The following is a 16,455-nucleotide window of genomic DNA, read 5'->3' on the forward strand; positions in this document are numbered from 1 at the left end:
GTTTGGGGCAGAGGTTCATCGTTGGCATCCAGGGAGTGTGTGTGCAAAATTTGGCATCGACCGGGTTAACGGTGGCCGAGATTAGCTACTAACGGACACACACACACACACACACACACACACACGGACGGACGGACGGACGGACGGAGTGCAAAACATACTCTCCCCACATGTCTTCGGCCTGGTGGAGACAACTAGAAAAAGTGCCCTTCTGTGCACAGGTCTCCACCAGGAGGATAGGAGTGTGTGTGATGTTTGGCAAAATGTTTAGGAGTAATATAGTGTGTGTGTGTGTGTGTGTGTGTGTGTGTGTGTGTGTGTGTGTGTGTGTGTGTGTGTGTGTGTGTGTGTGTGTGTGTGTGTGTGAGACACAGCTTGGCCTGTTGTAGCGCCACCATGAGGCTGATTTGAAAACTGTCAAGTGGCATTTCTTCCTCAGCCTAGTGGGAATATGCATGCACAGTTTCACCGCAATCAGATGCTGCGCTGAGTATTTGTGGCGATTTGTACAAAACGGGTACAAAGCAGGCTACTCCTGAAAAGTTTAGAAACCAATCGTAGGCAATGAAGGTGGATTATGAGAAATCAAACAAACCCGTCTTGATCACATGACTATGGAGAGCATGTGTACCGATCAGCGTGAAATTTGGATAACATCTGAAGGAGTAATATTTGAAAATGTGTTTTACATATGTCGGCCTCTTGGTGGCGCTATAACAGGCCGTTCTGGACATTTTGGGGCAGAAGTTCATCGTTGGCATCCAGGGAGTGTGTGTGCAAAATGTGGCATCGACCGAGTTAACGGTGCCGGAGATTAGTTCACAGACCGACACATGGACGGACGGAGTGCAAAACATACTCTCTCCCCATGCCTTTGGCCTGGTGGAGACAATAACTCAAAAACAGTTAACCAGTTGATTCAATGATGAAGACACCAAGCCTAAAATGACAAAGGGAACAAAGGGCTAGCACAGGAGTGTAGAAGAATCACCAAGAGGAATCAGAAGCTGCTGCCATTGGCAAACATTTCGGCCATCTTGGAATGGAGGTGGGAGTGGGAAGTGCCATAGATATAAAAGAATAGATGCCTCATTGGCTGCTGCAGTTCGTTGGAGCAATGTGTGTTGACGGGAGGGCGGAAGAATTTACACTGGCACCGGAAGAGTGGACAGCACACTAGGTCACGCTGCCACTCAAGTGACTACTGGCCAATCACAGCGCATCTTTTCCGGGACTTATCAGACCCGAACATGCGCTCTGTGACGCATGCTCATGCTGGTTTTAGACCCGGCCACAGTACGGAAACAGCATTCCTAAAAGTTTTTAACAACCTCAATTTAACAGTTTACTCCGGTAGCCCTGCCATTTTAGTTTTGCTGGACCTCTCCGCTGCCTTCGAAATGGTCGACCACAGAATCCTGCTTGCACAGCTGGAACAGCAGGTTGGCATCTCCGGGACGACCTTAGCCTGGTTCAGGTCTTACCTGACCGATAGGACCTTCTCCGTCCAGCTGGGTGAAGTTTCCTCACCCACTGCCCCTCTCACGTGTGGGGCAGGGGTGAAAGTGGCTTTCATTTCTTACAGGAGCTCCCAGAAATGTTGCGGCACGGACGACAAGAATTTGGGGGTTCAAACCACGCAGTACCCCTGACATTTTGGCAGTTATAAAAAACAGTTACACCTGCATTAGGCTACCTATTTCATTACACTTACTATAACACAGAGGCCTAACCCTAAAGTAGTTATCCTTATCCTCTTGTCCTGAGTCACAGCGAGCCATGCAACCCGTTGAGTGAGCTGCTCTTCTTCCTTTGCCCAGCAACCTGCTCTGGATCCCCTTCCCTCAGACACATGTAAAGCGTATTTGAGTACTTAGAGTGCTATAAAATTCCTGATATAATATCAGGAATTTCATAATAATATCAGTGATATTATTATGATTATTATTATGAATATTATTGATTGATTGATTGAAATATTTATTAACAGTTTGCAGAATTACAGTACATTTCAAGCACAAACTCAATACAAAGACTGTTAACTGTGAGTGGACGACCCAATTAAGCATTACACTAACTTAATTGTTTACAACAGGGTCCACCATGTTCAATTCATCAAAACATTTAGAGACGTACAAATAGACACTTATATATAGTTAAAGAACAGAACAGGAATTCATCATAAAGGAAGCAAAAAGGGAAAAGAAACATATACAGTGAGGGGGAAAAGGGAGGGGGGCGGTGGGGGGATTCAGATTTTACGGAGGCCAGTTTCGAATTGCAGCCGTCCGTATAGGTGCCCTTTGAGAGCGGTTTTGAAGGAGTCCAGGGATTCACATGTCTTAATGACTGTTGGTAGGGCGTTCCACATTTTGGTGGCATAGGAGCGAAAATAATTTAGTCCCTTTACCTGTGCTTGGTGCTGGTCCTGCTGCCACTTCTGCCTCCTCCTCCCATCTGTCTCGCTCTCTGTGTCATGCAACTGTATGGTCTTGGTTGTTTTTCTTGTTTTCAATGACATTAGGCTATCTTCTTCTACTCTTTCCTTTCTCTTAAAGAGCTGAGCTAATGTTGGATGCATTGCCATTTATATTAGCGCATTCTTCTACTGACTTTTTAGTTTACTTCTCAAAACAGTTGCCGTCGGCATTTCATTTAGTTTCCTGTTTTGTTTTAGGGTTTTTTCTGAACCAATCAGAACCAAGTATTGCGTTGTGCCAGTCTTGTCAGCCAACCAGAAACATGGTTTGAACGTTGGTGGATTCGTCGTAGTAGAGAGCCCGCCTTCTATATCCGGTCATTTGCACGCATACCTTAGGCAGACAAACATTCGTTTCCGTATCCGCTCTCTAGCGGATTTCCAACCTGCAAAGTGAACCTCCTTCTTTGACTGCCTGCACGGCGCTGCTACGAGCGAGCCGAATGGAGAAACTCTTCTCTCTCCTCCAGTCCGTGGCGTCAGGGCGTGCGGTGCGGGTGGTGGATTAATAAAATAACACACTGTTACAATTCAGAAGCACTTTTTATTAAGAAAACCCGATTCTGACGTTAGTAGATTATGTTTTGATTGTTTTCCTCATGGACATCCGCATGTTGTGGGCACCGTGGCAACAATTAATTTGACCCCTTAATTAGCCTCGGTCCCAGGCTTACTTATCTGCGAAAATAACTGCATAGATGACATAAAAATCTGGATGGACGCAAATTTCTTACATTTCAATGACAAAACCGAAATCATCATCTTCACCCCACGGCCCACCCCTTTTGTTAACAACCTCGGCCACCACATCCACCATACCAGTGCAACAAATCTTGGCGTTATTTTCGACAACCGCATGCACCTCAATTTCGACAGACAGATCAGCTCTAAGAACACGTTTTTACCACCTACGTTTACTCGCCAAGATCAAACCCTACCTCCCCCCTAAACAATTCGAAACAGTCATCCATTTCATTCATCTCCTCAAGGCTAGACTACTGTAGGCTAATGCACTATATTATGGTATCACTATCCCCCAATCCTCTCTCAGTCCTCAAACGACTACAATTAGTCAAAATGCTGCTGCCCGCCTCCTCACTGGTACCAAAAGGTTTGACCACATCACACCCATTTTAACCTGGCTCCCCATTAAACAGAGAATAGATTTTAAGATCCTCCTATTTACCTTTAAATCTCTCAACGGCCTTTATTGATCTTAATAATATGGAGATGGCCATAGCCTATATGGATTTACGGAGCATGTGACAGACTGATTGGCAGGCGTGACTAACGAATGACACAAATATGCAAAAGCTAAACTCATTTTGTATAACTATTGAACATTTTCAAATAATGTCATATATTTTTTGTACAGATTTGTGACACTTATTAGTATGTGCCTGCCATGCAATGGCAAAACACAGCTTGGATTATACCATTATACTTAAAGGGACATTTCACTGCTGGAAGAAACTGCAGTCACTCAATGTTAATAGTGTTTGTAGTAGATAACAATTTCAAATGTGCACCCTATGGCCAGAAAAATAATGAAGTCTGTGTGCTTTTGTGCACTGCCCCTCCTTGCGGAGAGGGGGAGGCTGCGTGAAGGTGTGACTTGACTTCCAGGAAGGAAGTGAGTCACATTTTCATGACAAATTTGGGTCTGAACATGGCATCATGACTAAAATAGCTAAACACACATATTATACACATAAAAACCCCAGGAAAGTGTTTTGTGTGTCCTAAACATCATTAAAGGTATATTCAGTGATTTCACTTAATTCAAATATCATCAAATATCATCATGATCAAGCGGTGGCGGGCCTTGGTGTGTGTGCTGTTGGCCTGTTGCGTGTCTCCCCACTGTGCATGTGCACATCTTGTTACCGGGAGGGACCGGGGGTTTTCCAAATCACTGAATGCTCATTTAAAATTTTAAATACATACATATAGAGTTTTAAGTACATTTATTTATCCTTGCAATGGTTTTACAAAATAGTATATAGTGGACGTGTGAGTTAATTGAAACCAGAATACTCTGAAGAACCTGACAATACAACGTGATGTAATGAATACAATGTACAATGAATACATGAAATTACACCTTTATTGAATACAATGCGTCATATTTTATGAGTTTTTATGGTGAGTTGTATTGGAGAAGTTATTCAGCAGCCTCCTTTCCCTGTAAAATAGGAGTATGCTATTAGATATTCAACATGATTTATTTTGTTAAATCTTATCCATCTTAGACAGCCAACATAATAAACCTTGATATTGCACATGTATTTATTTACCTTAGTCACGACTTTTAGTTCTCATCTTGTTGACCTGGGATTCAGCGATGTCAGCACGCTCCTCTGCCTCCTCTAGCTCATTCTGAACCTTTCTGCATGCACTTAGACAGGTGAGTGTTGGCTGCTTCCTCCTACAATATGATAGAGATGGTTCAAAGCCTCAATATTTGAAAAGAGCAAATCTTTGTTTATTAAAGGTTTACCCCCAGCAGCAGCAACAAACAGACGTTTCAGCCCATAGGCCTTCCTCTGCTTATTTTATATTTATTTTACGCTGAGGAAGGCCTAACGGCGTACATTTGTTGCTGCTACTGGGTGTGAACCTTTAATATACAAAGAATAAATGGAATAAAAGTGTGTGCTGGTATGCCTTTCTACAGACAGACAATAGATGGTGTTGACACATTTGCTGACTTGACATCTGAGCAGATCATTGTAGGACTATGCTAGGTTTAATAGAAAAATTATGAACACTCACTTTTCCCCTCTACCAGTAGCAGTGAAATCTTGAGTGCAGTACAAGTCCTAAGTGTGGGGAAAAAAACATAATTTTGAGTTGAATGATTTAGTATTATATGAATCCTATATTGTTCATTCTTGCCGCACAGCACTTCATGAGAGACATTTTTTAATTACTCATTAGTTCCACATCTGAAAAGAGTGATCCATTCCATCCAATATTATCACTGCATGCAATGAAATGAATTGATGCTTGCCCATTCACTTCTTTTCATTGGTTTGTTTGTTATTGGCTTGTTTCTTTTTTTCTTTTTTTGTACTGAAGCAATGCTAGAATAATTTTCCCCTTTCTAATACAATTTCATTCCATTGTATGAATTAAGGTTACATTCAGAGGTGGTTACACTAGCCAAACTACTACTCAAGTAAAATAATTATTATTTAACTTTCATTATAACGTAATTTAAATGTCTAAATAGAAATGTATGAACAAAAGCAAATTCCAATCTGGCCTACACCATAATTACAAATAAAAGACTATACAGTCAATCATTTAAATCTGTACATTTTAACATCAATTATGCTGTCCACTATGTGGACTATGCTGTCCACTAAGTGCAGGGTCATCTATGTGGTATGTAAGGAGTCATATTAATGAAATGCTAACATGTCTGGTTTATATGACTAGGATTAGATAACATCTATACATAGCTTAGATATCTAACACATTAGGACTATTAAAGACAGATAAAGTGTCACTTACCAAATGAAACGCTGAACACCTCTGCAGTGGGTCTGTGTCAACCAGCTCAGCAGGCTTATATGAGTTGCAAATTGCATGCTATGCAGAAAGTAAAAGTAGGAATGGCCTTTAATGGTTCGTCCTTCTTGTTACATTGCAATATCATCCTTATAGTCCAACCATTCCCATGATACTGGATAGTGCATCTTGGAGGTGCATAAACTTTATGACCATGCCAGTGGCTCTGATATAAAAATAGCATAATTGGCAGGGTGTGGGGTGCCTGTTTTGGTATAGTCATGACAGCATGATACGTTATTTTAATATTCAGTGAGGAAAGTAAATACGTAAATGTGTTGAGAATTGCAAATACTCCACTTAAGTAAAAGTACCACAACATTGACCATTAATTGAGTAAATGTAATTAGTTACTTTACACCACTGGTATTTCCATTGTATGCTTCACACTCTTAGGACTCTTAAGCTTTAGTCACATTTTGGGGGGTTTGATGTTATTTTCTATTGTTTTGTCACAGTTCAGATTTAGGTTAGATGTCCTGATGTCAGATGTCTTAATGGCACTGGCTTCAATGTAGGAGCAGCACTGGTACTTAATCACTCAACCTCCAGCCCATTAACGTATCTCACCCTAACCCAATTTCCATTCCTTGTGCTCATCACATTTCAGCATTACATTTCACCATAAATGCATTAGTTAACAGACACCTTCCATGTTTAATTGCAAACACAGCGTCTCTCACGCAGCTGATACAGTCCAAGTTGCAGGTTTTCACTCACAGCTTGCCTATATAAAATCAAGCAGATACAAAGTAGCCTAAACCCAAATCTAGTGTATTTAATGAATAGACCAGTGGTTCTCAAACTGTGGGTTGGGAGCCCAAAGGGGGTCCCCAAATGATTAATGGGGGATTTGCTTACTGTGCAACATTGTTTTTTCTCACTCAACAGTAGTCAAGTATATGCAGGGTATCTGCACATTTTTAAAGTGACAATTTAAGGTCTTTAAAGTATTAAAAGTATTATATATATATATATATATATATATATATATATATATATATATATATATAAATAAATAAAACCATTGGTCAAATAGCCAATATTACCTAAGAAAGATGGACATTTTTTATTGATCGGCTATTTTCACAACTGTGAAACCGAGTGCAGTGGTGTACAGTAATTACATTGAATTTGTTATTGTACTTAAAGGGCCACTTCACCCCTTTCAACCAGATCTTAATGATGTTTAGGATACAATAAACACTTTCCTGGTGTTTATTATGTGTTTTTAGATATCATTAGATGTCATGAACTCATGACGCCATGTTCATGACCAAAATTGGTCATGAAAATGTGGTCTCACTTCCTTCCTGGACTACAAGTCACACTTCCAAACAGCCTCCCCCCGAGGGGCAGTGCACCAAAGCATTATGGTCGTTGTACGAATTCAGCAATCCAGTCGAACCCTATAGTCAAACACACTCATTCTTTTTCTTACCATATGGGTTTACATTTCAAATTTTGCTACTGTTATCTACTACAAATGCTATTAACATTGAGTGACTGCAGTTTCTTCCAGTGGTGAAATGTCCCTTTAAAGATGGAGCGCTCTGATTCCGATATCAAATAAGTGTTCAAATTCAGTTTTTATGTGGCCACACCCACCAGTTCATAAGAAAGAAACCAGAAATACACATGGAAGACATATTTGAATATATTAAATTATTATATTAAAACCACACCTGGGTTCTATTTGAGTGATTTTAACTGTTTGTTTGAATATCGAAATTGTACTTGTAAACAGACTATTTCTACAATAGGGTATTGATTATTCATTCCATCACTGATAGGCATTATAGTAGATACATTACATCTAGATCTGAGTCACTGAGCAACTCTACATGAAACATTATGAAGTATCATGCAGTGGTGTAAAGTAACTATACTGTGTAAATAGTACATTTAGAGTACATTAGAGTACATTAAGTACTGTAAAACATTTGAGGGATTTATTTTTTGACTTTAGTATTATGCATTTTCAACACTTTCACTTCTGCTTCACTACATCTCTGAGGCAATTATTGTACTTTTACTCCACAACAATAATTTATTTGACAACTTTAGTTTGAATATTTGGATTATTATTACATATAGGTCTAACATACATCCACAACTTCATCCCTATACTTTGGCTATTTGAAAATGGACGTACAACCTGTCGACACATTGTGAACTCATTGTAGATCTGCACCAGTCACCAGAACCAAGGTTGTGTGTTTCAGGGAATCTAACAGAGAGTTTCTAATGCAGGCTTTGACGTTTCAATGGGTTGTTATATACAGTGGAAAGAAAATGTGTCTGATGTCATTATTATCAAAAATTATTACACACTATGGTCTTTGCTAGAGAAGACACAGGAGGAATGACCATGTGTTTGTGGCCCCTCACATTGCAAAAGTAGCAATAACATCTATTAATAAAGCACATCAAGTGTAAATGATACAACATTCATCCCATACTTGGTATGGAGTGAATGAGGTGAACTTGCTACGTGGTATCCAAGTGGCTAGTGATCAAATCTAATCACTGCTGACAGCATAAAATAATCTGTATAACTGGGAGGGTGGCAGGGTGCTGGGTTTCTTCACTTGGTGTCACTATATCCTGTCAAATAAATTATTTGGAATAGGTTAATATTCAGTGGTGGATCATTTTGGTGCCAAAAGCCTACTTATACATATACTCTATAGGCATGTCAGGCTGGGACAAAATGTTGGCCCTGGTCCCCGAATGCGATCCCATAATAGAGTGTCTCACATAATGTTATTTTCATCCCCTATACTCATCACATTTGATTTCAGTGTTACATTTCACCGTCAAACGATAAATTAACAGACTATTTAATGTATTGTAAACAGACTATTTCTATGTAATGTAAACAGACTATCCTTTCTGATACAGTCCAAGATTGTCACAACTTGCCTATACTATAATATAGTATATCTTTGCTGTCGGGCAGAAACCATATACGAGCATATACTATACAGGTATAGTATATGCATAACCTCTGACTACTACCTGTACTGTTAATAAGTGTTAATAGAGATTGGACATTGTTATTGACATCTACTTGCTTCTATAGGAGTTCACATAAATGTGTCCTGTATATTATGTTTGTATGTGATATTGCATTATGTCATAATGCTGCATGTGTGCAAATTGTGTTTTTATGGAATGGTCTGTGAATTGCTAACGAAGTCTGTACAACTCCATTGAAATGAATGGCTGGGGCAGTCTGCTCTCTAGTGTATATATAATTCTATATAAACTACAAAATCTACAAAATCACGCCCACAATTGAGACAGCAATGCCACTTCTGGTCCGGGAGAACGGTGTACTGCAGTTTCATCTGTAGTTAGCCTACTTTTACAATAATCTGAAATGAACTGAAGACTATATTGAATCGGATTCTATATTGAAAAAGAATAATAATAGAAAAGAAAATCGGACAAGGAGCTCAATGAGTGAGTGAAAACCAATGACATGAGCCGGAAACAAGGATTAAAGGTTAACTGAAAAATTATTATTAAACTAAATTATTAAACAACAAACAAATGGGGGCCCCCCTCTAACACCGCATTAATTTCTACTTGCAAAAAATAGATTTCAACCTTACTACTACTTTGTACTACTAGGACTAAGACTAAAAAATATGCTAAAAGAAATAAAGAAATAAAGTTTGATGAAAAATGTATAATAATTATATAATAATATAAATTAATAATTTACATTTTGTGGATATCTTTCACAATAATAAAACATGTTCTAGACATTCTAATGATCACAAAAAAACATATTACAATTATTTTACCTACTTTATTAGGGTAAAGGTCAAAAGTCTTAGGTTAAAAAATGTTCAAAATTGCACAGAGTCCAGACATTTTTTATTTGTGTGAATTTCAGCCTCTGTGGGGGGTATTTATATGCAAATATCATGACCAATGGCATTGAAATGGCATTGCAATGACAGCAAAGCTCACATTCAAATTCTTATTAGAACAGTTATTCCACTTACTTCCTTTCCTTCCTTTCTTTCTTTTCTTTTTTTTAAACTTAGCAGAACAGTAAGCACAAAAAAACAAAACAGCAAGGAGGACCCGGCAGAAAAATAAAAAAAAATCAGTGTATAAACATCTCTAGCTTTGGTAAAAGTGTAAGTCTCTTGTATTAACTCTGTGTATGTAAGCGGGTTGGTGTCTTGCATGGGGCCAGAGGTTCCAGAACATGGCCCTGCACCGGTGGAGCACAACCTTCAGCGTTGGCTCAGGACATAGTCCCTGTACCTTACAGGTGGAACGACGGCCCTCCCCGATCTGGTGCAGTGTGTAGCGGAGCCGCTCACGTTGGACCGGCCGGCCTGGTCCTGCTGGGCCTCAGGGGTAGGTGGCACGTCCCGCAGAGTCTCTGGCTGGTTGACGTACTCAGCATCAGCATCTCCAAGCAGGCTCGGATGAATGGTCCTCAGATGACGTCTGTTCCTCCTGAAGATCACGCCTGCCGGAGATTCCACACTGTAAGAGCGTGGCTCTACTCTCTTGCTCAATACGACAGCAGGCTTCCAGCCTTGCCTCGTCTTCATGTGTACCGCAGCTCCAGGAGTCAGCTCAGGAAGCGGCTTGGTGCCCACATTGTAGTACTGCCCCCGTTGCGTCTGCATGTGCCTGAGTCTGTCGTGGATGTCTCTTGGGGTGGATGGTTACAACACTGCGCTAGTGCACGGCAGCAGGCTTCTCAGGACACGTCAACATCTGTGCTGGGGAGACATCCAGGCCTGTCACCGGTGTGTTTCTCAGTGACAGCAAAACCTAATGTTGGTCAATCCCTGTTGCTGCTGCTTTCTTCAGTGCACGTTTCACTGTTTTGACCATATTCTCTCAATTTCTCTGCAAGTCCATTGGACTGTGGGTATCCGGGACTAGAGTGTGTGAGCTTGATGCCCCATTCTGCAGCAAACCTCTGCATCTCAAAGCTTGCAAAAGGAACATGATCACTCACCAACTCTTTGGGGATCCCAGGTCTGGCAAAGACCGACTTCATCCTTTGTATGACTGAGTGGGCAGTCTTGTCTGGCAGGTTGAGCACTTCCGGATACTTGGTCAAGTAGTCTACAATCACGAGATAGGATTGTCCATGCAGCTCAAATATGTCAGTCCCCAGCTTCGACCATGGCAGTTCTGGTACCACATGTGACTGGAGAGGTTCTCTTTGGTTTTGTGGCTGCATTTGCTGACATGTGGCACACATTTCTACCTTCTTCTCTATGTCTTGGCCCATTCCTGGCCAGTACAGGACCTTCCTGGCATGGGCTTTCATTCGCTGGACACCTTGGTGCGCCAGGTGTAATTTATCCATGATGACTCCTCTCATGCTTTGAGGAATGATGATCTTGTCTGCTGTCATTACTACACCATCTTTGATGCACACTGCGTGACGCATCGGCCAGTACTGGTGTAATATGCCGTCACAGCGTTGTCTTCTCTGTGGCCAGCCCTTCTGGTGTGCTTGTACCACTGCCTGAAAACTGCTGAGTTATTAACAACCCAATTTGGGTAGAATTCTAACCCTACGCTGGTTAACTATTGGACAGAACACACGTTAGGTTAGTTTAACCCAACAGATTGGGTTGGTCCATTTAACCCAACAATTAGGTTGTTAAAATAACACAATTGGGTTGTTTATATAACCCAATTTAGGGTTCACATTGACTACACTGCTGGGTTCCTTAAACCCAGCATGTTGGGTTATTAATTTAAGTTATTAATTAATAGTTAAATTGATGATTTGTGCCAATTAAATGTCAATTATAAAAGGGAACAACCCATTATAAGTAATATGATTATATTATAATCATATTACTTATAATGGGTTGTTCTCTTTTATAATTGACATTTAATGGCACAAATCAATTAAACTTTGTGTGATACATCTTGTTGGCATCTTCATTACTCAGCATTTGCCTGTTATCTCTCCTAATGGTACCAACATCAATACAGCATGGAATTGATCAAATATATTCTCACACCAACAACAATGACAATAACAATGATTTATTCAAATTCAAAAGTCAGTCTTTTTTTTGGAGCCGCCATGAACTTGACTGCATCAGACATAAAAACACACGCATGTAAGGGCAGATTCACACATGTTCTGGCAGATGTACACCCAGTTGTGCACTCGGGACCACTTGGCAGATGTGGTAGGGGAATACTGCGTACCGTTCCCAGGACCACATGGAGGTAGTCTCCGGACCGATTGAAGTGGACTCGGATATGTATCACTGCAATGTGAACGCATTGAATACAGTTCTAACTGCACTCGGGTGCGAAAAAATCAAGGCCAGCGGGGACCAAGGACTGTCTTTGTGTCTCGTCCTCTTTAGACAGTTATTGGCGGGACCAGGAAATCGTATTCGGGAATATTTGAATCAAACGGACGGAGTGTGAATCTGCCCTAAATGAACACGTTTAAAACAAAATGTAACCATGATATTTAAATGGACCACATGCTTTTAAAACATCATGTAACCACAGAGCATTTCAATGAACCAATGTTTAAAATACAGTACACACTGAGAGATTAAACTCTATTATGCACATGACACACAGGCCGACACACAGGCCACTGCCCTGAGAGCATTTAAATGAACATTGGAAATCAGAAAACAGAGATTTAACTCTTGGACATGGCAACTATATACAAAGTTATGAGGCAAAGTGCCTAAGGTGCCTTGATTGACAACAACAAAACGCAAACCCGGAGATGCCTGTACTCACAAAGCAAGAAATGCCTGCACTTGGAAACCCAGAGATGCCTGCTGTACAAATGATGCCTGTTCTGCATCCAGTTCCAGTATTTGTATGTCATTTTCTCTGATGGCCAACGCCTTGCTAGTGTATGGGGTATAGTCACACCACATCCAGGGCTTAAGTTTTCAGGCTTCTGAATTCAGGTGCTGTAAATTTCTGACCCAGGTGGGTCTTCAGACTACGGCGGAAGATAGGGAGTGAGGCTGCAGTTATGATTGTAATTGACACACAGGCCACTGCCCTGAGAGCATTTAAATGAACATTGCAAATCAGAAAACAGAGATTTAACTCTTGTAAACATATTATGGACATGGCAACTATATACAAAGTTATGAGGCAACATAAAGTGCCTAAGGTACCTTGATTGACAACAACAAAATGCAAACCCGGAGTTGCCTGTACTCACAAACCAAGAAATGCCTGCAACATAAAGTGCCTATAAGGTGCCTTGATTGACAACAATCTTTATACCACATAAATTAGACCTAAATCCACATCACTGCGGCAAAAAATAAAATGGTCTGTACTCCCAATCCAAAATTACCAGGCTAAATTAGGGCCCCAGCACGTCCCTGGTTACAATGGGGAGGAAACAAACACAGGCTACTGTCCTTGGATATAAGCTGACAGATGGCTCTGAGAGAAAAGAAGAGATGGGTGGGGGGCATCCAGGCCAGCCTACCTAGTACTACAAGCAAGTACTGCCGTTTTGAGGAAGTTCACTGCTGGGGAAACAGTTCCATCAAGTTCATAAACCGCACTCTGGAAGAATTGCCAAGTAGGCGTACACTCACTCGGATAGTGTGTGTCAAAGACATAAAAACTCTTGAAACACGTGTCCACAGCTGCGAGAGCCGTCTCAGTCTCAATAGCCTTGCCTGAGATCACAACAAAGGATTGAGAGCACATCATCCCATCTGCAAGCAGTAGCACAAACGGGTACGACCTGGACGATCTGGCGGCCTCCAAATACTCCACCATGTTTGTTCCGACCTATATGATGAGAAAATAATAATATATATATATATATATATAAGTAATTCTACCGGTGCAGAGCAATTGTCATTATATGTGTGGTTTTTGGTTTATACATCCCACGTCGCCATGGAGTATTATAGACTCCAAAATACTCCGGATGAGTCTAGTACCCAGGCTTTGCAGAGACTGTTTTCCTCAGTGAAGACATTGACAGCCAAAGAAGACCTTCTGTACACACTCAGGTCTCTCTCTCTCGCGCGCACGCACGCGCGCACACACACACACACACACACACACACACACACACACACAGCCTGAATCTTTAAAAGACTCTTTGAGTAGATCGTGCCTTTTCCCTTGAAGTGAACTGTTAAATCTGCACCATGCAACGATGATTTAGATAGTTGTATCAATCTAAAATCATGTAAGAAACATATAAGATCAGCCCATTGCCCCTGATTAAAATGTTGTAAATCTGCAATGAATTTCAGTGACCTGGTACTAGTGACCAGTAATGAGTATCAAAACGTTTACCTCTGGCTGCCACTTGGGGTCGCCAACATACTGTATGCAAACTGCAAAAAAAGTGTGAATGGATTATATGGTAAATAGAAAACAAGATCTTGTTAATGAGAAAAGTTAATGGCAAGTTAATGGCTAATGTGTCCTCTGTAGACGACATCTACTGGTCCATACAGCTCGAAGCGAAGGCTACACCAAACTGATGGTAGGAGATAACTGTACCAGACGGGCTGTCAAATTGCATGCTAGTATAGCATTGGGCAGAGGAGCACAGTTGGGAATGGATACGGTGAGTGATTTTTTTTAATTTCTTTTTAAGCATTATATGTTATACTTTTTAAAATGTGCCTCAAATCTTTCAGAAAATTGTCATGATTTATAAAAGAGTAGAGTACAAAACTCTGATGCAAAGAAACCAAAGGTATGGCACTGCCATATCTTGCAAGTAGTTATCTGTCTGAAGCAGGGATTGGACCATATTTATAATATGCACATAGAGTAGGGCTGTCAATCGATTAAAATATTTAATCTGATGTCGTTTGGTCCCAGCAAACCAGGCACAGATTTGCTGTTTTCTTGCATAAACATCAAATGGCGGGACAGCTGTCACGGTTTTTGGCGCAAAGTAACCACAGTATACCGCTAATCAACTTACAACTACACACTCTATATAGTATATGTATAGTATATAGTATATGCCTATATACTATATATATACTATATATAGTATATGCCTATATAGTATATGCCTGTTTTGCTGGGACCAACCGACCACAAATGACCATATCTCTTACGTCATCATTTAGAGCTAGTCATACGTATACTATACATAATCAGTAAAAATAAAATAGCAAATTGTGCCTGATCTGCAGGGACCAGAGTACGTGGTGTGTATATGTATGACTAGCTCTTAATGATGACGTAAGAAATATGGTCATTTGTGATCGTTTGGTCCCAGCAAACCAGGCACAGATTTGCTGTTTTCTTGCATAAACATCAAATGGCGGGACGGCTGTCACGTTTTTGGTGCAAAGTAACCACAGTATACCGCTAATCAATTTACAACTACATACTCTATATAGTATAATTATGTATATGTATGTCTTACGTCATCATTGAGAGCTAGTCATACGTATACTATATACATAATCAGTCAAAATAAAATAGCAACTTGTGCCAGACATAATTCATATTTCATAAATGACCAAAATTATTTAAAAAAAAGAATTCTCAAAAAGCTCCAAAAATTTTCAAATTCCCCAAACTGTCTCCCTTCATAGGTAATTACCCTCTTCCCCCCTGGATACTGAGAAGGTAAAACACAGTCAGGTTAACACAAAACTCAAAACAAAACGAACAAAATCAAAAGCTATGTTATTTGACATCTGTTAGACAATGACCCTATCAGTCTTATCTTGCCCTGCGACTGTTTTAGACTCACATACTGTTCTTGACATAAAAGTCCTGATTTGAGAATTCCTCACAGCAAATAAAACTTTAAACATTAAAAGAAAACTGTAAATAGAATTAAACAGAATGATTAAAATGAATTCTACAACAGGTCGTTAAGAGGAAGCAATCTGATTGGTTGAAACGGTTTCTAGCCGTTGATCAAACCACTACTGTTCACCACCTAATCAAAACAAAGAATTCAGCCGCTCTGTTTTCCCAGAGCGCTAGCAAACTCGGTGGCTAGGCTAGCTAGTTTCTTTGGACATTTGTGGTCGTAGTGACTACATCTGTCATTAAAAAAATATATTTTTCAGCGATTTTCTTTGTTTTAAGGGTAACTGTTGTAGAATTGCAATATTACACTTGAGGGTGTTGTTTAACGTGATTATTGCCACTTCAGTGATGCTTGCGGAACTCGACTTCGTCTCGTTCCTGACCGCATCCCTGTCGTGGCAATAATCACGTTAAACAACACCCTCTCGTGTAATATTGCTTAATTCAAATATATAAATGTTCCCCAACATTTTTCTCGCACAGACAGGCCTGGCCAGGACTTAAATACACTCACAGACACACAAATACCCCTTGCACATCTGACCCCCCTTCCCCCCCTGCCAGCTGAGCAAGGGAGAGAGGAG

At 40.4% G+C, this 16,455-nt stretch overlaps 1 protein-coding gene and 1 long non-coding RNA gene across 2 annotated transcripts; one reads left to right on the forward strand and one right to left on the reverse strand.

Annotated features, from left to right (window-relative positions):
* Positions 1-4,545: 4,545 nt before the first annotated feature.
* LOC310864087 lies at positions 4,546-6,022 on the reverse strand. Its single transcript, XR_014569711.1, has 4 exons — positions 5,999-6,022; positions 5,255-5,301; positions 4,777-4,907; positions 4,546-4,664 (listed from the first exon to the last, which is right to left on the reverse strand). It is a non-coding gene; the product is annotated as an uncharacterized lncRNA (long non-coding RNA).
* A 7,947-nt stretch (positions 6,023-13,969) lies between these two features.
* Positions 13,970-15,675, forward strand: LOC310864413 (cytoplasmic tRNA 2-thiolation protein 2-like; the record flags this gene model as incomplete). Its single annotated transcript, XM_083773103.1, has 3 exons — positions 13,970-14,085; positions 14,519-14,654; positions 15,646-15,675. 3 exons carry the CDS (start codon positions 13,970-13,972, stop codon positions 15,673-15,675), a joined length of 282 nt encoding a protein of 93 aa, XP_083629229.1.
* Between the last annotated feature and the right edge of the window lie 780 nt (positions 15,676-16,455).

The sequence above is a fragment of the Protomyctophum parallelum genome (assembly GCF_964188405.1).
Source record: "Protomyctophum parallelum genome assembly, chromosome: 9".
Taxonomy (NCBI): Eukaryota; Metazoa; Chordata; class Actinopteri; order Myctophiformes; family Myctophidae; genus Protomyctophum; species Protomyctophum parallelum.